We start from the raw sequence: 22,606 nt of genomic DNA on the forward strand, positions 1-22,606 counted from the left end.
AGTAGTTTGAAGTGTTTTGTCAAAGTTTATAGGCAACTTTTTTAATTTTAAAAAATGACGTTGCGCTTTGGAAAGGTGCTTTTTCCTGGATCAGACGGGCTTCATAAATGGACATTTTGGGTATACATGGACGGATTTAATGGGGAAAAAAAGACCCAATTGTGATGTTTATGGGACATATAGGAGTGCCAACAAAGAAGCTCGTCAAAGGTAATGAATGTTTTATATTTTATTTCTGCGTTTTGTGTAGCGCCGGCTACGCTAATTATTCTGTTTACGTCCCCTTTGGGTATTCCGGGGGTTGCATGCTATCAGATAATAGCTTCTCATGCTTTCGCCGAAAAGCATTTTACAAATCTGACATGTTGGCTAGATTCACAACGAGTGTAGCTTTAATTGAGTACCCTGCATGTGTGTTTTAATGAAAGTTTGAGTTGTATCGAGGACTATTAGTTGGCGCTCTGAAATTTCTGCTGATTTTGATGCCTGTACAGGTACCGCAGCCGTAAATTACTATTGTAGCTGGAAACGGCAGATTTTTAATGGAATATCTACATAGGCGTACAGAGACCCATAATCTGCAACCATCACTCCTATGTTCCAATGGCACGTTGTGTTAATCCAAGTTTAGCATTTTAAAAGGCTAATTGATCATTAGAAAACCCTTTTGCAATTATGTTAGCACAGCTGCCAACTGTTGTTCTGATTAAAGAAGCAATAAAACTGGCCTTCTTTAGAGTAGTTGAGTATCTGGAGCATCAGCATGTGGGTTCGGTTACAGGCTCAAAATGGCCAGAAACAAAAACATTTCTTCTGAAACTCATCCATCTATTATTGTTCTGAGAAATGAAGGTTATTCCATGCGGGAAATTGCCAAGAAATTTAAGATATTGTACAACGCTGTGTACCACTCCCTTCACAGAACAGAGCAAACTGTCCCTAACCAGAATATTTTTTATTTTACCTTTATTTTACTAGGCAAGTCAGTTAAGAACAAATTCTTATTTTCAATGACGGCCTAGGAACAGCGGGTTAACTGCCTGTTCAGGGGCAGAACGACAGATTTGTACCTTATCAGCTCGGGGATTCGAACATGAAACCTTTCGGTTAATAGTCCAACGCTCTAACCACTAGGCTACCCTGAAAAGAAAGAGGAGTGGGAAGCCCCGGTGCACAACTGAGCCAGAGGACAAGTACATTAGTGTGTCTAGTTTGAGAAACAGACGCCTCACAAGTCCTCAACTGGCAGCTTCATAAAATAGTACCCGCAAAACACCAGTCTCAACTTCAACCGCGAAGAGGCGACTCCGGGAAGCTGGCCTTCTAGGCAGAGTTCTGCTGTCCAGTGTCTGTGTTCTTTTGCCCATCTGAATCTTTTTATTGGAAAGTCTGAGATATGGCTCTTTCTTTGCAACTCTGCCTAGAAGGCCAGCATCCCAGAGTAAAAACAAACAAAATAGAACTATTGTAAAATAGACTGTGTCCATAAAATGTATATAGTATGTATGAGCTGTTAATAAAGGCCTAAGCGTTGTTGTTCACTAGTTTGAGGGGTTGTAGGGTTGGCGGGTAAAGGAAATATATATATTTTTAAGATGTACAGTTGAAGTCGGAAGTTTACATACACCTTAGCCAAATACATTTAAACTCAGTTTTTCACAATCCATGACATTTCAACCCAGTAAAAATGCCCTGTTTTAGGCCAGTTAGGATCACCACTTTATTTTAAGAATGTGAAACGTCAGAATAATAGCAGAGAAACTGATTTATTTCAGCTTCTATTTCTTTCATCACATTGCCAGTGGGTCAGAAGTTTACATACACTCAATTAGTATTTGGTAGCATTGCTTTTAAATTGTTTAACTTTGGTCAAACATTTTGGCTAGCCTTCCACAAGCTTCCCACAATAAATTGGGTTAATTTTGGCCCTTTCCTCCTGACAGAGCTGGTGTAACCGAGTCAGGTTTGTAGGCCTCCTTGCTCACACACACTTTTTCCGTTCTGCTCACACATTTTTCATAGGATTGAGGTCAGGGCTTTGTGATGGCCACTCCAATACCTTGACTTTGTTGTGCTTAAGCCATTTTGCCACAACTTTGGAAGTATGCTTGGGGTCATTGTCCACTTGGAAGACCCATTTGCGAACAAACTTCCTGACTGATGTCTTCAGATGTTGCTTCAATATATCCACATAATTTTCCATCCTCATGATGCCATCTGTTTTGTGAAGTGCACCAGTCCTCCTGCAGCAAAGCACCCCCACAACATGATGCTGCCACCCCTGAAAGAATGCGTCTTCTTCCGGCTGCATGGTCCCATGGTGTTTACACTTGCGTACTATTGTTTGTACAGATGAACGTGGTACCTTCAGGCGTTTTGAAATTGCTCCCACGGATGAACCAGACTTTTTCTTGAACCAGAGGTCTTGGCTGATTTCTTTTGATTTTCCCATGATATCAAGCAAAGAGGCACCGAGTTTAAAGGTAGGTCTTGAAATACACCCACAAGTACGCTTCCAATTTAATCAAATCAAATGTCAATTAGCCAATCAGAAGCTTCTAAAGACATGACATCATTTGCTGGAATTTTACAAGCTGTTTAAAGGCACAGTCAACTTAGTGTATGTAAATGTATGACCCACTGGAATCGTGATACAGTGAATTATAAGTGAAATAATCTGTCTGTAAACAATTGTTGGAAAAATGACTTGTGTCTTGCACAAAGTAGATTTCCTAACCGACTTGCCAAAACTACAGTTTGTTAACAATAAATTTGTGGAGTGGTTGAAAAACGAGTTTTAATGACTCTAACCTAAGTGTATGTAAACTTCCGACTTCAACTGTATATATACACAGTACCGGTATATACTCTACCGTTCAAAAGTTTGGGGTCACTTAGGAATGTCTTGCTCTTCGACCTTCGCCTCTCCTGAGTCCGTATGGGAGTTGCAGCAATGAGACAAGACTATAACTACCAATTGGATACCAATTGGGGTAAAAGTACAACAACAACAAAAAATTCAAGGCAAACTTAACCAGCATTCTGCAGCGATACGCCATCCCATCTGGTTTGGGCTTTGTGGGACTATCATTTGCTTTTCAACAGGACAATAACCCAACACACCTCCAGGCTATGTAAGGGCTATTTTACCAAGAAGGACAGTGATGGAGTGCTGCATCAGATGACCTGGCCTCCACAATCCCCCAACCTCAACCAAATTGAGATGGTTTGGGATGAGTTGGACCGCAGAGTGAAGGAAAAGCAGCCAACAAGTGCTTAGCCTATGTGCAAACTCCTTCAAGGCTGTTTGAAAAAAATATTCCAGGTGAAGCTGGTTAAGAGAATGCCAAGAGTGTGAAAAGTTGTCATGAAGGCAAAGGTGGCTATTTGAAGTATCTCAAATATAAAATATATTTTGATTTGTTAAACACTTTTTTGGTCACTACATGATTCCATATGTTTAATTTAATAGTTTTGATGTCTTCACTGTTATTCTACAATGTAGAAAATTGTAAAAATAAAGAAAACCCGTTGAATGAGTAGGTGTTTTTGACCGGTAGTGTAAAACAATATGAGGGATTGGAAGTGATGCAGACAATTACATTTTTTTAAAAGGTACACACCTGTTTATTTAAGGTCCCACAGTTGACAGTGCATGTCAGAGCAAAAACCATGCCATGACGTCGAAGGAATTCTCCGTAGAGCTCCGAGACAGGATTGTGTCGAAGCACAGATCTGGGGATGGGTCCCAAAAAAACTCTACAGTGTTGAACGTCCCCAAGAACACAGAGGCCTCCATAATTCTTAAATGGAAGAAGTTTGGAACCGCCAAAATTCCTAGAGCTGGCCGCCTGGCCAAAATGAGCAATCGGGGGAGAAGGGCCTTGGTCAGGGAGGTGACCAAGAACCTGATGGTCACTCTGACAGAGCTCCAGAGTTCCTCTGTGGAGATGAGAGTCCTTCCAGATGGGAGTCCTTCCTGCAGCACTTCACCAATCAGGGTTTTATGGTAGAGTGGCCAGACGGAAGCCACTCCCCTTAGTAAAAAGCACATGACAGCCTGCTTGGAGTTTGCCAAAAGGTACCTAAAGGACACTCAGACCATGAGAAACAAGATTCTCTGGTCTGATATAACCAAGATTGAACTCTTTGGCCTGAATGCCAAAGAGTTCTGGAGGAAACCTGGCACCATCCCTATGTTGAAACATGGTGGTGGCAGCATCATGCTGTGGGGATGTTTTTCAGCGGCAGTGACTGGGAGACTAGTCAGGATCGAGGAAAAGATGAACGGAGCAAGGTACAGAGAGATCCTTGATTAGAACCTGCTACAGAGCGCTCAGGACCTCAGACTTGGGCAAAGGTCCATCTTCCAACAGAACAACGACCCTAAAAACACAGCCAAGACAATGCAGGAGTGGCTTCGGGACAAGTCTCTGAATGTCCTTGAGTGGCCGAGCCAGAGCCCGGACCCGATCGAACATCTCTGGAGAGATCTGAAAATAGCTGTGCAGCAGTGCTCCCCATCCAACCTGACCGAGCTTGAGAGTATCTGCAGAGAAGAATGGGAAAAACTCCCCAAATACAGGTGTGCCAAGCTTGTAGAGTTTAACCCAAGAAGACTTGAGGCTGTAATCACTGCCAAAGGTACATCAACAAATTACGGTTTAAAATGTGATATTTCCACTTTTTTTCTAAAAACCTGTTTTTGTTTTGTCATTATGGGGTATGGTGTGCAGATTGATGAGGGGGAAAAAAATGTCATCCATTTTAGAATAAGGCCGTAACGTAACAAAATGTTGAAATAGTCAAAAGGACTGAATAGTTTCCGAATGTACTGTAGATATTGAAACAACCAATTCCAAAAGAATCTACCTGCAATAGAGCATACTGGGCAATATGATAATGACGGCCGTAGTTTTAGTTCAACTCTGGATATTTACACCAATGCTGGGGTTCTTTTACACCACTGAGTGTTAATTGAACCCTTACAGAGTTCATTTAACACCTGAATCAACACTAGAAATGTTACACTGAAAATCAACACTAGGTAACATTGGCCAATTTGCTGTGTATAGATGGGTTGGGTGACTACACGGGGTGTGGGTGTTGTTTTGGAAGGATGAGGTAAAGGAGTGGTCAGTTGTGGCCCTCACCTCGTTGCACAACGTCCCAAAGGAGTGGGTTCGGTCACAGTCACAGGTCTGGCAGCCCTGTCCGCTTCCTATGTTGAACGTATCAGGGGCACAGCGGTCACAGTTCTGGCCAATCACGTTAGGCCGGCAGGGACACTGGCCAGTCTGCAGGTCACAGTGACACTCCACCGGGGATGGACACGCCTCCGACGTCGTGCCCACTGAATAACACATACACCCTACAGAGAGAGAAAGACAGTTACACACACACAAACACTACATACATACATACATACATACACACTGTCTAATTGTACTCACTCCTGCAACTCTGGGTGGCGGCGTTGCCGTAGTAACCCAGCTTGCAGCGCTGGCAGCCATAGCCCTCGGTATGGTGCAGGCATTTGAGGCAGACGCCTGTGCGAGCGTCGCAGGACCCCGGGTCCAGCTGGTCAATGTTGTCGCTACACTGGCAGGGCAGACAGCGCCCGCTGGGCACCTGGGGGTTACCATAGTGTCCTGGGGCACACTCGTCACACCTGGCTCCTATGGAAGGGAAGGAAAGGTCAATTCCCAACTGTTTACACACACACACACACACACACACACACACACACACACACACACACACACACACACACACACACACACACACACACACACACACACACACACACACACACACACACACACACACACACACACACACACACACACACACACACACACAGATCTGTAAGGAAGCAGAACTGTCCATTGGCTGCAGTATTTAGTATAGCGCAGTCATGGCACAATTGTAAACACTCATAAAACAGTCGTAAACAGTCGTAAACAGTCGTAAACAGTCGTAAACAGTCGTAAACAGTCGTAAACAGTCGTAAACAGTCGTAAACAGTTACAGGCAGTGGACTGGCTTCCTGTTCCAGTGAGAGAAGTATCTGTGGGGTTTGTCACACACTCACTGTCCCTGTAGTTACTACCTGCCCATTATGACTAAGACCAGAAGGGATTCAGCTAGCTCTGTAATTTCAGAGAAAATGTGAACTAGGACCTGGAGAACAATGTGTGACATGGTGTGTGTGACGTGGCGTGTGTGATGTGGTGTGTGTCTGATGTGGTGTGTGTATGATGTGGTGTGTGTGTGTGTGTCTATCTATCTAACCTCTGTATCCAGGGCTGCAGACACAGACCAGCTGGTAGTTGTTGGCGGTCTGGTAGCAGCCGTCTGCATACTGGCGTCCGCTCCCCGGCCCATCTGGACACATGCAGGGGCGGCAGTGACGCCCCAAACCCAACACTGGGTCGCCGTGGTAACCATCCAGACACCTGTAGGTACGGGGTAAGACATGATAAGAGGCACGGAAAACACTCACATACACACAAACACGGTTGGTACTGAAAGCATGACAGTGAAATATGCAGTTGTGCCCTACACTGTGGTTTGGTGTGCGGTATATTAGCTAGCTATTATTTTTACATGGTATAATTTCACACAGTACCTTTCACACATGTGCCCGGTGGTGGAGGCGCGGCAGCCCTGGCACTCCCCAGTCTGAGGGTGGCAGAAGTCGCTGTTGCCGTTGCACTGGCAGGGCCGGCATTGAGGGAAGCCCCAGTAGCCTGGCAGGCAGTGGGCACACTGACGCCCTGATGCCCCTGGCACACACTCACACTGACCTGTGGCCTCGTGGCAGAAAGCGTTCACAGAACCCACAGGGTTACACTCACAGGCTGGGGAGAGAGGAGTGAGAGGGAGGGGGGGAATAACAGGGAGAGGGGAAGGAGGGGTGGAGGAAAGAGGAAGAAGAGGGGGGAAAGGGATATAAAATACCACACAAGTTGGAATCTCAACCCCAGTCTCCCCCTGACCTTTAACCTCTGACCCCATGCTTGTCTGTCACTCACGTCGGCATCCTGAGGGGCTGAACTGGAAGGTGGCGGGGGCACAGCGGTCACAGTTCCTGCCCGCCATGTTGGGCCGACACCTGCACTGCCCGCCTCTGGGGTCGCACACCGCACTGAGCGAGCCCTGGGAGTCACACTGGCACGCTAGAGAGTAAGAGAGAGTAAGAGAGAGAGAGAGAGAGAGAGAGAGAGAGAGAGAGAGAGAGAGAGAGAGAGAGTAAGAGAGAGTAAGAGAGAGAGAGTGAGTAAGAGAGAGAGAGTGAGTAAGAGAGAGAGAGTGAGTGAGTAAGAGAGAGAGTAAGTGAGTAAGAGAGAGAGTAAGTGAGTAAGAGAGAGAGAAGTGAGTAAGAGAGAGAGAGTGAGTAATTATTTTTATATTTTTTATTTTACCTTTATTTAACCAGGCAAGTCAGTTAAGAATATATTCTTATTTTCAATGACGGCCTGGGAACAGTGGGTTAACTGCCTGTTCAGGGGCAGAACGACAGATTTGTACCTTGTCAGCTCGGGGGTTTGAACTCGCAACCTTCCGGTTACTAGTCCAACGCTCTAACCACTAGGCTACACTGCTGGAACGTAGCAATGCGAGTTGTTGTTGCTGTATGAATATTAGGAATGCTTCAGGAAGAAAATTATTGTTTACTAATGATAAACAGACTCACTGAAAACATGCACTCTCACACACAAACATACAGACTACCCCCCCCTTCCATCGAACCCCACACACACACACACACACACACACACACACACACACACACACACACACACACACACACACACACACACACACACACACACACACACACAAAGCCCCGTTTCCTACCCATAGCCCCCTGGTGTAGCAGGGCAGACACACTGAAGATGTAGTCGTTACAGATGTCCGTCATGGGGCTCTTGATGACGCTCTGGCTGCTCTCCAGACAGCGGTACTTCTGGAACGTATCCCACGCCTCCTCGCCCTGAGAACCCTCAAACAACTCCAGCTCACGTACCCGCGGAATCAACACCAACTAGAGGGAGAGAGAGGGGAGGGAGGGAGGGAGGGAGAAGGGAAGGGTAGGAGGAGAGTAAGTAAGTGAGAGATGGATAAAGACAGAGGGCTTGTCGTAGAGATACGACAAGTCTGTTGTTCCACACTACATCGACTATAACCTGAGTACACACAGGGATGTTTTCCACACTGACTCGTGTCTGTGTATTAGCGGAAACTACAGTTTATCAGACTGTATGGAGCGTGGTTTGCGACTGCTACTTACAGAGTCGATGAGTGTGTAGGGGCTTTGGACGTCACTGAGAGAGGAGTAGAGAGGCAGACTGAGGCGCAGGGTGTAGTTCCGTCCCTTGTCCAGACACACAGGCCTCAAGAGCATCACATGTCTGAAACACACACACACAGAGGAGAGTAAGGTGTACGGTTGGAACGACAATAGAGGTGGTGTGTGTGTGTGTGTGTGTGTGTGTGTGTGTGTGCGTGCGTGTGTGTGCGTGCGTGCGTCTGCGTACGTGTGTGTGCGTGTGTGTGTAAAGATGTGTATGAAGGTGGAAGTAAGGGTGTATTGTAGGGACTAGGGAGGAGATGTGTGCCACTTGGGTGCCTACCTGGATCCCGGAGGAAGAGACACCGACTGCTGATCTCCTCCTGGTAGCGTGTTTTCACAAGGACTGACTGGCTGCCCCACTCTCATTGAGTACGGACGTATCACTCTGATCTCCACCTGCTCCCACTGCTCAGGCAACTACAGCAACACACACGCAATATCACACATTGGAGATAGTAGAGAAAACTGCGTGTAAGCATGTGTGTGTTCGCGTGTTCTTATGTGTGTTTGCATGTTCGTATATATGTGTGTGTGTGTGTGTGTGTGTGTGTGTGTGTGTGTGTGTGTGTGTGTGTGTGTGTGTGTGTGTGTGTGTGTGTGTGTGTGTGTGTGTGTGTGTGTGTGTGTGTGTGTGTACTTGTGGTTCATAGCGGATCAGCACGTCGTAGTCCATGGAGTCAGGTAGGTTGTTGATGTGGAACTCCAGGTGGGCTCCCTCAGGTACGTTGACAAACCCTGCCCCTGTCCAGGTAGGACTACGGTTCAGAGGATAGGGCCTGGGAACCACAGTCACACCCTAAGAGAGAGAGAGAGAGATACGACCGATTTAAAAAAGACCGAGACAGAGAGATCGAAAGAGAGAGGTCAACACACACACAGACACTCACAGGGCCGTGCTTGGCGTCCTCGGCCTCGTAGGTGTAGTGGTCCAGGGCGATGAAGTAGTATCCTGACTCCAGCTGGTCACAACGCCTCCCATACATGTGTTCTCGACACTGACACTGGCCTGATATCGGCGAACAACTAGAGATGGAGGGAGAGAGAGGGGGAGGAAGAGAGAGGGGACAATAGGGAGATAGATAAATAGGGAGAGCAACAGAATGAGAAACTGATTGTTAGTAAATATCCAATATCTACAGATACATTTCTACAACAATGCACTTCAGGCGAGGTGGAATTAGGAAGAGTAGTTGTGCTGTGATTGGATCATACGAGTAGAGACATGACGCGATTGGTTAAAACATACTCATTGTTGACGGCGCCGCCCTGGTCGCAGTCACATGGTCTGCAGCCGTCCATGTCATTGCTCAGCCCCCAGTGACGCGGCTGCAGGAACAAATGAATAGAGATATAAACACACACACACACAGCAGACAAACAGTGACGGGGTCGGTAAGTCCCTCACCAGACACTGGTCACAGTTCCTGCCGGTGACAAGGCGTTTGCAGAAGCAGTTTCCTGTGTCCATGTCACATGGGCTTCCTCCAGGTAGCGTTCCCAGAGGGTTACAGGTACACTCTGCCAAAGACACACGTCAAATAAACAATGAGAGACAAAAAGATAGGGGTGTGTGTGTGTGTGTGTGTGTGTGTGTGTGTGTGTGTGTGTGTGTGTGTGTGTGTGTGTGTGTGTGTGTGTGTGTGTGTGTGTGAGACTCACGCAGGCAGCCGTTTGGGCCCTGTCCCAGGCCGTAGTGTCCCTGTCTACAGTGGTCGCAGCGCTCTCCCTCCACACTGGTCTTACAGCGACACTGTCCTGCTATCAGACCAGCAGACACGTCTGTCCGGCCGTCACATGCACCACCCTGCAGGGAGCCCGCCGGGTCACAGCTACACGCTACAGACAGAGGGAGAGGGAGGGAGGTGAGTGAGAGGAAAAAGACAGGAAGGAATGCGAGGGGACAGGGAGGGTGGGAGGGAGAGTGATGAGGGAGTTGAAGGAGGCCGAAAGAGTTTGGGGAGGGTATTGGGAGATGGAGAGACGAAGGAGAGCGAGAAAAGAGGACAGAGACACCGACAATACATTCAGACTTTTAAGTTCAGAGACAGAGATCAAAGGGCGAGTTGAGAGTTGACAGGTCAGTGGTCAAAGGTGAGGCCAGCAAACTCCTGGCCCTTGTCATGGGTCACAGACAGACGGTGACGTACGTTCACAGATGTTGGGGTCTCTCAGGTGTCTTTCGGGGTGCTGGTAGTAGAAGGGTCTGCACTGCTCACACTGACGCCCCGTGGTCTCGTGTTGACACTCATCACACACTCCTCCACTCACGTTCCCCGTAGACAGATACACAGCCATGTCAAAGTGACATGACCTGGAGTGGTGGTTACACTCGCACACTGGGAGAAGGAGAGAGACAGAGCGGGAGAGAGAGAGCAAGAGAGATAGAGATGGACAGGGAGAGGGGCCAGAGAAAATTTTGTTTAAACATATTTTGCACTTCAAAAGACTATCAACAGGACGGAATGAGGGAGATTCCTGTTGAATAGTTTGATATATCTGGAACGGAATGATCCAGACTGTATATATCTGGCACAGTGTGATCAGTGTGTGTGTGTGTGTGTGTGTGTGTAAGTGTCTCACTCTTGCAGGCATTGGTGTTGTGTCCCTCTGCAGGCCTCCAGGGCAGGTCGTTGTAGAAGTCCTTACAGTGCTCACAGTTCAGACCCTCTGTGTTGTGGTTACACATGCAGTGACCATGGACCTGGATACACGCACACAGAGAGAGAGAGAAACACTCGTTTTAGAGGCGCAGGCACCGAACACTAGAGAAAAGTAACTTGAGTCATCTCCCTCTTAATGGTCACACAACCTATTAGGAGAACGTGTGTGTGTTGCATCGTGTGTGTGTGTGTGTGTGTGCCTGTTTCACTCACCATGCCCTCTGTGCCTACATGTATCCCATCGACAGGGGCACACTTGGAGGCATGTCCGTAGCAGAAGCAGTTGCCGCGGACGACCATGTCGAAGAGGGCATAGTAGTATTTCTCTGTGACCTCGTCTCTGGAGTCCAGCAGATTGTCACCCAGTGTGTGGAGCTTACTGAACTGGACACGCAGGTTAGTGATCTTCAGCATGTCTACACACACACACAGTCGGAATAAAGGCAGACTTATTACCAGTTCTGATGTAACAGCCCATCTAAAACAGCAGTTATAGGAATGTTTCTATAGGTTACTGTGTCTTTATATATTAGGTTCTGGATCTTCTCCAAGCTCATCTCTACGACCTCTGACCCTAAAGATGTGGGATCCTGCTTCTGAAGGCACCCTACACACACATTCACCACATACTTAACATGAGGGGCTCTCTGTGTAAGTGTGCGTGTGTGTGAGTTTGGGTATGAATGAGGCGCTAAAGTGTGTGTGTGTGTGTGTAGCTTCTACATGTGAAATTCCATAAGAGGTGCCAGGATAACCTGACCTCTAACCCCTGCCCTGCTGTATTGCCTTGACTACCGCCACTACTCAGACTTTGGTTTTCACACTTAGAAAATGATTTGTTGCAGTACTAACTGGATCGTATGTAGCAATTGAGATATGCCACCTCTAGCCTGGTGTTGTACTGTAGTTACTTACTCTGTATCCTGGGACTGTAAGGGTCGTCAATCTCAAACGCTGGGTCCAGCACCCTGAATATCACCTGATAGAGAGGGGTAGAGAGGGACAGAGATTGTAAAAATGTTGTAATTCAATGAGAGACTAACTCTTGAAGCATTATGGAGCCACATCTTCTACCCTCTCTCTTGCAAAAGCTCAAAGGCCCAGACAGAGATGCACACCTCTCCCTCTGCGGACGGCTCTATGTCAGAGTAGCGGGAGTCACAGATGATGCCGTCCACTTTGACCATGGGTCCCACGGATATCCCAGGGAAGGCGGACTCACAGTCGTAGCTATAGTAACGGTACACCTGCCACTTCTTCCCAAAATCCATGGAACGCTCGATCACCATGGTAGCCGGACGGAACGTCTACCAATCAAAGAGATCATTCTAATTCGTAAACACAGAAATACAACACACATAAAAGGAATAGATTCTTGACCACGTCACCCGAACAGGGAAAACTCTTGTGTCCTAATATTAGAACACAGAAAGAAAAAGAGCGAATGAGAACAAGAATGAAAGAGAGTGTCCAGACCAGATCAGAGACACATGGAGGTTCTAAAGGAAGCTGAATAGGCTTCTGATGCCAGCAGTACAGAGTATAGTGTTTTACAGCAGCCTTCTCTACCATCCATCTCAAGAGACTAGGGACATTTTCCACATACCTCGAACACAGTGAGTGTGTGAGTGTGTGTGTGTGTGTGTGTGGTTGCGTGTGGCCACCTTAAAGGTCATGATGAGATGTGTGAAGTGGAACTCAGCTTCCAGGTTCAGTTGAATGGTCACATTCTCCACACCTGCAGCACAGGGAAACAAACACACAACACACACACACTGAGAAAGACATCCCATGACTGACATATCCTGCTTTATGTCAAGAGTTACAGACCCATAAACACAATTAGTGAGTCTGCCAAAATCTCACACACACACACACACACACACACACACACACACACACACACATTTGACCATGTCAATTGGTCTTTCTACCACACCCATGTGATGAATTGATCCGTTGCCGTGGTAACATGTGCGTAGTGGGATCTCATAGGGACTAATGCAGCGGGATAAGGAAATCCCAACCCCTGCTTTTCCGTGTTTCGTCCTTCCTGGTATTCCCGGACCATCTGGGCATCCGGCTGTGGCTCCTTCCATGACTCAACAATGGACACTTTATCCTCCACATCTGTCAGAAGACTCAGCAATGAATAAACAAACCCACTGTGTGTGTGTGTGTGTGTGTGTGTGTGTGTGTGTGTGTGTGTGTGTGTGTGTGTGTGTGTGTGTGTGTGTGTGTGTGTGTGTGTGTGTGTGTGTGTGTGTGTGTGTGTGTGTGTGTGTGTGTGTGTGTGGGAAGCCAGTCCAGCTCCCATGCTCTCAGACAAGAATACCTCAGTCTCTCATTACGTTGCCCAGTTGCAAGTATGTGTGCGAGGGAGTGTGTGTGCATGTGTGTATTACAGGGAACAATGCGGCCATGTCGTGTCAGCAGTGTTGATATACAGCTGTTCCTAAAACCTGTTCACTTGAGCATACCTGTATATCCTCTGCCCTGAAGCCTGCTCTGATTGGCTGAGCTGTGTTGCTCTGTGATCTGCTCTATTCACCGTACCGCCCCCTGTTCCCATGAGAACACATTTAGCACGCACTCACACACTGACCATTCTCTCACAGCTGGACTTCAACTTGACACACACGCATTTTGTTTTACTATCCTTGTGGGGACCAAGCAATTGATTCCTGTTCAAAATCCTATTTTCCCTAAACTTATTTGTTTATTTGGATTCCCATTAGCTTTTGCAGAAACAGCAGCTACTCTTCCTGGGTTCTACAAAAAACACAAAACATTACAAATAACAAAACACTGATACACAAGGACACTAACACAAATTTTAAATACAGCGATATACAAACAATACAACAAATAAATTATAGAAACAATGCAACTAAAATAAGGGATGTGTGTGTTAGTGTGTGTCTGTTTGTCCCCTCGGTTCCATGAGTTGTTGTTAAATCCACTTTTTAAAGATCATTTTGCTGTTTGCTTTAGTAAATTGGAGACGGAAGGGAGTTCCATGCGATCATGGCTCAGAATAAAACTGTGTGTTGCCGTCAATTTGTTTTGGACTTGGGACCTGTGAAGAGCCCCTTGGTGGCATGTATTGTGGGTTATGCACCTGTACATAGCCCATCTGTAAATAGCCCATCCAACTACCTCATCCCCATACTGTTGTATGTATCTTTATTTTGCTCCTTTGCACCCCAGTATCTCTACTTGCACATTCATCTTCTGCACATCTACCACTCCAGTGTTTAATTGCTATTTTGTAATTATTTCACCACTATGGCCTATTTATTGCCGTATACCTACCTTATCCGACCTCTTTTGCACACACTGTATATGTACTTTTTCTATTGTATTATTGACCGTATGTTTGTTTATTCCATGTGTAACTCTGTTGTTTGTGTCGCACTGCTTTGCATTATCTTGGCCAGGTCGCAGTTGTAAATGAGAACCTGTTCTCAACTAACCTACCCGGGTAAATAAAGGTTAAATAAAAGATGTAAGAATGTATGGGTGTCTGAGCCGAATGTTGTTTGATTATGGAGACAATCTGGAACTTGTGTCACAGTAATATTTCTTATAAAAACTAGGAGAGAAGCAGAGAATCTCTCATCAACACTGAACCAGGAAAGACTGTCATGCATGTTGTTGACGCTAGTTCTGTACGCGCAGTTAAGGGCAAGGCTTGCTGCATCGTTTTGGGCCAGCCACAGCTTTGTTAGGTCTTTCTTTGCTGCACTTGACCATATTACCGGACAGTAATCAAGATGGGACAAGACCAGAGCCTGAACAACTACTACAGTTGATTCATGTCAAAAAACACAGAACATCTTTTAATAACAGACATACCTCTCCCCATCTTCACAACAACTTTGTCAATTTGACTTGACCATGATAAATGACCATCCGATGTTATACCTAGGAGGTTAGCTTTCTCAACTTGCTCAATAGTCACACCCTTTATGTACAACTCCAGTTAAGGTGTAGGTCTTCGAGAAGGTTTTGAACCAAATACGATGCTTTTAGTTGTCGTCACGCCCTGATCTGTTTCACCTGTCCTTGTGCTTGTCTCCACCCCCTCCGGGTGTCGCCCATCTTCCTAATTATCCCCTGTGTTGACTGTCTGCTTGTTGCCAGTACATCTTGTTCGTTCAAGTTTGCCAGCATTTTCCCTGTCAGCGCCTATCGCATTCCATCCTCTCTTTGCTAGTCCTCCCGGTTTTTACCTTTGCCTGTCCTGACCCTGTACCTGCCCGACTGACCTCTCTGCCTGACCCTGAGCCTGCCTGCTGTCCTGTACCTTTGCTCCACCTCTGGATTACTGCACCCTGCCTGACCCTGACCCCAAGCCCGCTTGCTGTCCTTTTCCTTACCCTGGATGTTTGACCCCTGCCTGTCTTGACCTGTCTTTGCCTGCCCCTGTTGCTACAATACAATAAACAGTGTTACTTCGACAGTCTGCATCTGGGTTTTATCTTGATCTCTGATAGTTGTAGATGTATTTAAGACCCGTTTATTATTAAAATCACCATTCTGACACTGATTAACTCCTTATTTAGAATTTCAGTGAGCTCACTGGCTTTGGGTGCTGTCATGTAAAATGTACTTAAACATACTTAGTAATTCTAGCTTCTAGAGAAGAGTAATGGCCCAAGGCAACTTCCCTGGGGGACACTGCACTGTACATATCTGATATTAGAGAAGATTATATCGAAGAACACGCTCTGGGTTCTATTGGATAAATAACTCTCCAACCATGTGAAAGTAGGTGATGTAAAGCCATAGCAAGTTACTTTATGATCAATAACATCAAAGGCTGCACTGAAATCTAACAATAGAGTTCCAACGATCATCTTCTTATCAATTTATTTTAACCAATCATCTGTCAGTGTCAGTTCAGTACAAGTTGAGTGCCCTTCTCTATATGCATGCTGAAAGTCAATAGTTAACAGTATTGTATTTGGGGTCAAACACAATCCTCTCCATCAGTTTACTAAGAACAGGCAGCAAACTGATTGGGCGGCTGTTAGAGCCAGCAAAGGTGCTTTACTATTTTTAGGCAGTGGAATTACTTTAGCTTCCTTGCATGCCTGTGGGGACACACTCTCCCTTTAGTCTTTGGTTAAAGATATAACAAATAGGGGTGGCAATATAGGGTGTGTTAGTAAATTCAATCTGGAGTGCCAAAGCCCGCTCAGAGTGCGCTCTGGGCATTCGTAAATTCAGAGTGTTGTCAGATTGTCCGTTCATAAATTCAGAGCGTTTCGCTCTCAGAGTGTTCAGAGCGCACACTGGACGAGGAGTAGGGTTGATCTGAGCGTTCTGACCTCACAACGACTGTCAAGCACCTAAGCTAACGTTGGCTAGCTACTTCGACACGAATGAGAGAACACCTCACTCTGACCATTTTACTCGCTCCAGCAGAGCTGGTTAGGCTGTTTTCATGTTATCCAGAGCTGACTAACTGTGCTACTGGCAACCATTTAAATCAGATTTTTTGCAGACATTTACTGAAACCGGCCATATTCAACGGGTGTTGAGCGTTCGTAAATGTATCAATTATTCTGCGCTCTGCTCCGAAATCGGAGTAGAGAGCCAGAGTGAATTTACAAACGCACCCATAGTCTGCTACCACTCTCAATAGTTTCCCATCAAAGTTGTCTATACCTGGTGGCTTATCATTGATGGATAACAATAATTATCCCACACTAATTTGACCGAATTCACAAAGCAATCCTTCTCTTTCATTATGAGATTTTTTATTTTTTAAATGATGGATCACTGTTCAATGTTGTCATTTCACTTCTGAGTTTTTCCACTTTACTAGTGAAATAGTTACTGAAATGATTGCTAATATCAAAAGGTTTAGTTATAAATGACCCATCAACGACGTAGTGGGGATTTCTGCCCATGATTTCATTTACGGTACTACAATATTTTTCCATTGTGTTTTATGTCATTTATCTTTGTTAAGTTTAGTCACAACATTTCTTAAATTTACAGTATTACAACCATTTATGATATTTTATCAATTACTTTAGGCCCAACCGTTGGCACTTTGGTTTTCCTTGTTATTGCCACAACAGCCAATGGAAACTGTTATTGCTTTGGATGTCACAGATCCAACACTATTGGTATGCACTCTATTTGGTTGATGTAACGTGTACGCTGGGAGTCGGGAAGCAAGTACGGGGAGTGCAAATGTACTAATAAATAGAACAGTACAAAATAAGAAACACGGAAATCGTACAGACATGAAACAGAGTCAATTACACCTGGACAAAGAACTAAAGGTGCAGAGTGACAGATATGGAAGGTAATCAGGAAGGTGATGGAGTCCAGGTGAGTGTCAGGTGCACGTAACAATGGTGGCAGGTGTGCGTAATGAAACGACTGGCGACAACGAGCACCAGAGAGGAGGAGCAGGAGTAGACGTGACAGTACCCCCTCCCTGACACGCGGCTCCAGCCACAGGTCGCCGACCAGAGGGCCGGTCGCTTCTGCTGAGGTGCGGGAACCTGTATAGCCAGGTGAGGCGCGGGAACCTGTATAGCCAGGTGAGGCGCGGGACCCTGTAGAGCCAGCTGAGGCGCGGGAACCTGTAGAGCCAGCTGAGGCACGGGAACCTGTAGCTGAGGCACGGGAACCTGTAGCTGAGGCACGGGAACCTGTAGCTGAGGCACGGGAACCTGTAGCTGAGGCACGGGAACCTGTAGCTGAGGCACGGGAACCTGTAGCTGAGGCACGGGAACCTGTAGCTGAGGCACAGGAACCTGTAGCTGAGGCACAGGAACCTGTAGCTTAGGCACAGGAACCTGTAGAGCCAGCTGAGGCACAGGAACCTGTAGAGCCAGCTGAGGCACAGGAACCTGTAGAGCCAGCTGGGAACCTGTAGAGCCAGCTGAGGCATGGGAGCCCGAAGAGCAGGCTGCTGACGTCAACTCCTGTTCCGTATGAGCTCAAACTAAATCCACCTGGAATGCTCCAGCAGGAAATCTCCTTCCCCTTCCTGTGCCTCAACGTCCCTGGTCCCATCTATCAATTTACTTTGTTACTGATATCCCCTCTGACGGTTTCGCCACCATTTTGGTGGTTGTGGATAGATTTTCTAAATCCTATAATTTAATCCCTCTTTCTGGTCTCCCTACTGCTCTCCAGGTCACTGAAGCACTATTCCAGCAGGTCTTCCGGCATTATGACCTTCTGGAGGACATTGTCTCCATCCGTGGCCCCTAATTCACATCATGGGTATGGAGAGTGACAGATATCCATGGAGGAAGGGATAGAGAGGTGGAGGGAGGGATAGAGAGGGAGGGATAGAGAGGTGGAGGGAGGGATAGAGAGATGATGGAGGTCTGTGGAGTACAGAGATAGGGGTGGATGGGGGGAGGGAGGGATAGAGAGGTGGAGGGAGGATGTGATATATGGAGAAGCTTGGGGTCACGGTCAGCCTCACTTCCGGGTATAGATGTCAGTCCAACGGGGCAGGTGGAGATGAACCAGGAGCTGGGGAGGTTCCCGAGGAGTCACTGTCAGGACCGGCAGGGAGAGTGGGCTCGATTCCTTCCATAGGTGGTGTACGCCCAGAAATCGCTACATCACTCCTCCATTGGGTGGACCCCTTCCAGTGTGTTCTGTGTTTTCAGCCGTCCCTGGCTCCGTGGACCCCGGGCCAGAGAGAAGCTCATGCGGTTGATGAGTGGTTCAGGCACACAGAAGAAGTCTGGAGCAATGCTCACGCTGAGACCCTGGTTCGTGGGGCCGTTCAAGGTTCTCCGGAGGGTCAACGAGGTGATGAATAGGTTACAGCTTCCCAGTCACTACCGTATTTCACCTTTTCATGTCTCCATTCTCAGGCCGGTGGTTCCTGGTCCCCTAGCTGATGCTATCCCCACGACAACCAGCATCCCTGTGGAACGCTTTCAACACAGTGTAGCGTAGTGTTCTGAGGGCAAAACGTTGTGCAACTCAATATTAGGAAGGTATTACTAATGTTTTGTAAACTCAGCGTATATTAATATGGGCTATTCTAAGGCATCTCCTTGGTAGCTTATCGGAGTAAAACTATATATATTTTCATGTGTGTGTGTGTGTGTGTGATGTTGGGCTGAAGCTACTGGCCCTGAGACTTGGCTCTCTCATTCCTCCCAGTCTTTTGGGAGGGAGGTTTGACAATGAGCCTGTTGTAGGAGATGTAAGCAATGTTCCCATGCTCTCTGGCAGCTTTCATAACTTCCTCCCAGTCTTTTGGGAGGGCTTCAGGTCTTGAAGAAGATTCCTCAAAGTTCTTGCCTCTGTCATTTCTCCCAAGTTTTTGCAAGGGAGGGTGGACAATGAACCTGTTGTAGCAGATGTAAGCAATGTTCCCATGCTCTCTGGCAGCTTTCATAGCTGGGATAAGTTCTTTTCCCCACCTCTGGCGCACAGCTTCAGAGAAGTCTTCTTTGAGGAAGATTCCTCACTGTTCTTAGCTCTCTCCAGAACAGCCTTAAACCTCAGGAACTTGACCACTATCGGTCTGGGTCTGTCACCTGGGCCGGGTTACATGCTTTCCAGACCTGTGGGCTCGCTCCACCTCAATCTCCGTATGATCCATCTGCAGCTTTTCAGTGACCATTTTTCATACTTTTCAGACTCGGCCCAGTTCTCATGTGAAGACTCTGGTATGCCGTCCACAACCATGGTATTCCTCCTGGATTGTCCCCCTAAATAGTCCGTTTTCCCAGTCATTGTTAATAAGGACTCATGCTAATGTCATCTCGAGAGGACTTTGTTTGTTGTCACATCATGCTGCATGTCTCTTTCAGGACATACACCTCTCCCTTGGAGAACTGCAAACGGTTCTTACATTTCTAGACCTCTCCATTAGTATCTGGACTAAGCTCTTAAAAGCTATTTTCCTTTTGTTCTAACAACTGCTTGTAAAAATATTTTTTGTTCATTTAAAAGATCAATCACCTGTGATAGAGAAACACCGTCCTCTCCATACCTTCCACCTTTGGCTTTGGATGCCATGGTAGCAATGTAGGACAACGCTGGTACACCACGCAGTTCCAGACAGGGCCGATCGCAGGGCAGATTTAAACAGAAACAACCACCAGGGATTTAGACGGCCACAATCCGCAGTCCCAGCCACAAGGTCTAACCGCATCGCGGACTGTGTTCAAGCTGTCAAGGAAACCTTGCTATGCCAAGCAGCTCTTCAAACTTTAGGTTGGCAGGATCTCTGGAAAGATATTAGTGGTCCCAGAAACTGAGGCTAACCTCGTCACGGGATCCAAATTCACAAAGGTAGCTAGTAACCAAACTTTTTCAATAGAACACTTTTTCAGAGACTTTCAAAGCGACAAACCGAGCTCTCCCTCGTTCCATGTTCAATATGTGATGTCCATACCCTAACCCTACTTGTAAACCTAAACCTAACCCTTGAGGGGACCGGCGAAATGTCCCCACTTGTCTGAATGTTCCTTAATTTACTAGTAAAACCAAAAACATGACCACACAGACACCCACCCACACCCACATTCTCACCATTCTCAGACTGCCACCAGGTCTTGAGGCGGTTGGGGGCAAAGGTGGTGACCAAGTTTTCGATGCTGTGGCTGGTTGTGTGGTTCAGCCTCTCATCATACATCTCCCTGGAGTCACACACAAAACACTTCTTCTCCTCCTACAGAGAGAGGGAGGAGAGAGAGAAAATGCCTCAGTACTGTGAAGAACATGATCATTCACCTCTGATTATAGAGCAAGAGTACATATATTACCACCCAGTCTGTCATCACCATTGTCTGTGCGTGTGTGTATATCCTGTAGTGTAGATAGTTTATTCTACTCTCTAGGTTCACTACCCCTCTTAGCAGCAGGTTTGTCTGCTCTCCAGATGGTTTGGCCTACACACACGGATTCTGAATTCTGTCTTCCACACACACACATATCCTACTCTCTGCACTGTATCTTTCCAACATGTGTGTGAGTGAAGATTTCACAACCTCACAGTGTGACTTTCACAACATTCTAATTTTATTCAAGCGGTTGCTGTCTAATCTATCTGCACACTCAAGTTTTTACTGTGTTGAAATGTGATCAACTGCTGGTACAGCTCCCACTCCCCTGTAAGCAAAGACTGCTCCCAGATTTTTTGGCACTAGACCCTCAGGGGGGCTCTTCTCCTCATCCCCCGTTCTCCTCCTCGTTACGATGACTCATCCTAGAATGTTCCAATGTTTCGTTAATCGTTCCACAGCCCATAACCACCCCCTTCACATTCTGAAATAACGGAATACTCCCGATCACGCTCTCTCCCCATTATAAGCACACAGGGCGGTGACTGTGTGGCACACAATGCTTATTGTGGAGGGAAATGCCAAGACTCCTACGCAGCACAATTCCATAGAGTCTCTCTCGTACACTCAAATTGCCAAAACATTACACTGTACTACACCATTACACTATTTTTTTGCAACACAATTAAGTGTTGATCATGTACAGTACCAGTCAGAAGTTGACACACCTACACATTCAAGGATTTCTTTATTTTTACTATTTTCTACATTGTATAATAATAATAAGACATAAACTATGAATGAACACATATGGAATCATACACAAACCTTAAAAAAGGATTAAACAAATCAAAATATATTTTATATTTGAAATTCTTCAAAGTAGCTACCCTTTGCCATGATTTCTAGGTTAAATGACCTGAAATGAAATAGACCGAGAATAGAGCTACAATGTTACTTTTGTACCTGCCGGCGGGGCAGGAGTAACAGCGGGCGAGAAGTGCACAATATCGGTCTCATCTCCATGCTACTGGTTTGTAATGCTCGTTACTTTCAACAAATGTACCATCAGCCATCATTTCATGTTTGTGTCAATTTGAATAATTAATGATATAGGTTCGAAATGTATGAAAATGAACCATGCGTCAACATCGCAATGCAACAACATTATTTTGCCTTCCATTTTAGTCTATTAATGTATCACAAAATAGCTATAGTGCATTCTAAAAGTATTCAGACCCCATGACTATTTCCACATTGTTACGTTACAGCCTTATTCTAAAATGGATTCAAATGTTTATTTTTCTGTCATAAATCTACACACAATATCCCATAATGTCAAACTAAAAAACAGGTTTTTAGAAATGTTTGCAAATGTATTATAAATAAAAACAGAAATATCACATATACATAAGTATTCAGACCCTTTACTTGAGTCTTGTTGGGTATGACGCTACAAGCTTGACACACCTGTATTTGGGGAGTTTCTCCCATTCTTCTCTGCAGATCCTCTTAAGCTCTGTCAGGTTGGATGGCGAGTGTCGCTGCGCAGCTATTTTCAGGTCTCTCAAGAGATGATTGATCAGGTTCAAGTCAGGGCTCTGACTGGGCCACTCACGGACATTAAGAGACTTGTCCCGAAGCCACTCCTGCATCGTCTTGGCTGTGTGTTTAGGGTCGTTGTTCTGTTGGAAGGTGAACCTTCGCCCAAGTCTGAGGTCTTGAGCACTCTGGAGCAGGTTCTCATCAAGGATCTCTCTGTTCTTTGCTCCATTCATCTGTCCCTAGATCCTGAC

The 22,606-nt window shown here is 46.2% G+C and overlaps 1 protein-coding gene across 1 annotated transcript in view; it reads right to left on the reverse strand.

Moving 5' to 3' along the window:
• The window catches only part of LOC123994682 (laminin subunit beta-1-like), a 38,575-nt gene that overhangs the window by 12,395 nt on the left and 3,574 nt on the right, over positions 1–22,606 (reverse strand). The window contains exons 3-22 of the mRNA XM_046297580.1: positions 20,560–20,698; positions 12,684–12,757; positions 12,138–12,326; positions 11,935–11,998; positions 11,233–11,435; positions 10,940–11,060; positions 10,507–10,695; positions 10,019–10,195; positions 9,765–9,877; positions 9,606–9,685; positions 9,247–9,382; positions 8,997–9,155; positions 8,640–8,776; positions 8,297–8,417; positions 7,864–8,050; positions 7,038–7,181; positions 6,632–6,863; positions 6,295–6,458; positions 5,454–5,678; positions 5,154–5,371 (exon numbers count right to left, since the gene is read on the reverse strand). Of these exons, the coding sequence (XP_046153536.1) occupies positions 5,154–5,371; positions 5,454–5,678; positions 6,295–6,458; positions 6,632–6,863; positions 7,038–7,181; positions 7,864–8,050; positions 8,297–8,417; positions 8,640–8,776; positions 8,997–9,155; positions 9,247–9,382; positions 9,606–9,685; positions 9,765–9,877; positions 10,019–10,195; positions 10,507–10,695; positions 10,940–11,060; positions 11,233–11,435; positions 11,935–11,998; positions 12,138–12,326; positions 12,684–12,757; positions 20,560–20,698 (3,072 nt within the window). The remainder of the gene's footprint in view (positions 1–5,153; positions 5,372–5,453; positions 5,679–6,294; positions 6,459–6,631; positions 6,864–7,037; positions 7,182–7,863; positions 8,051–8,296; positions 8,418–8,639; positions 8,777–8,996; positions 9,156–9,246; positions 9,383–9,605; positions 9,686–9,764; positions 9,878–10,018; positions 10,196–10,506; positions 10,696–10,939; positions 11,061–11,232; positions 11,436–11,934; positions 11,999–12,137; positions 12,327–12,683; positions 12,758–20,559; positions 20,699–22,606) is intronic.

The sequence above is a fragment of the Oncorhynchus gorbuscha genome, linkage group LG14 (assembly GCF_021184085.1).
Source record: "Oncorhynchus gorbuscha isolate QuinsamMale2020 ecotype Even-year linkage group LG14, OgorEven_v1.0, whole genome shotgun sequence".
Taxonomy (NCBI): domain Eukaryota; kingdom Metazoa; phylum Chordata; class Actinopteri; order Salmoniformes; family Salmonidae; genus Oncorhynchus; species Oncorhynchus gorbuscha.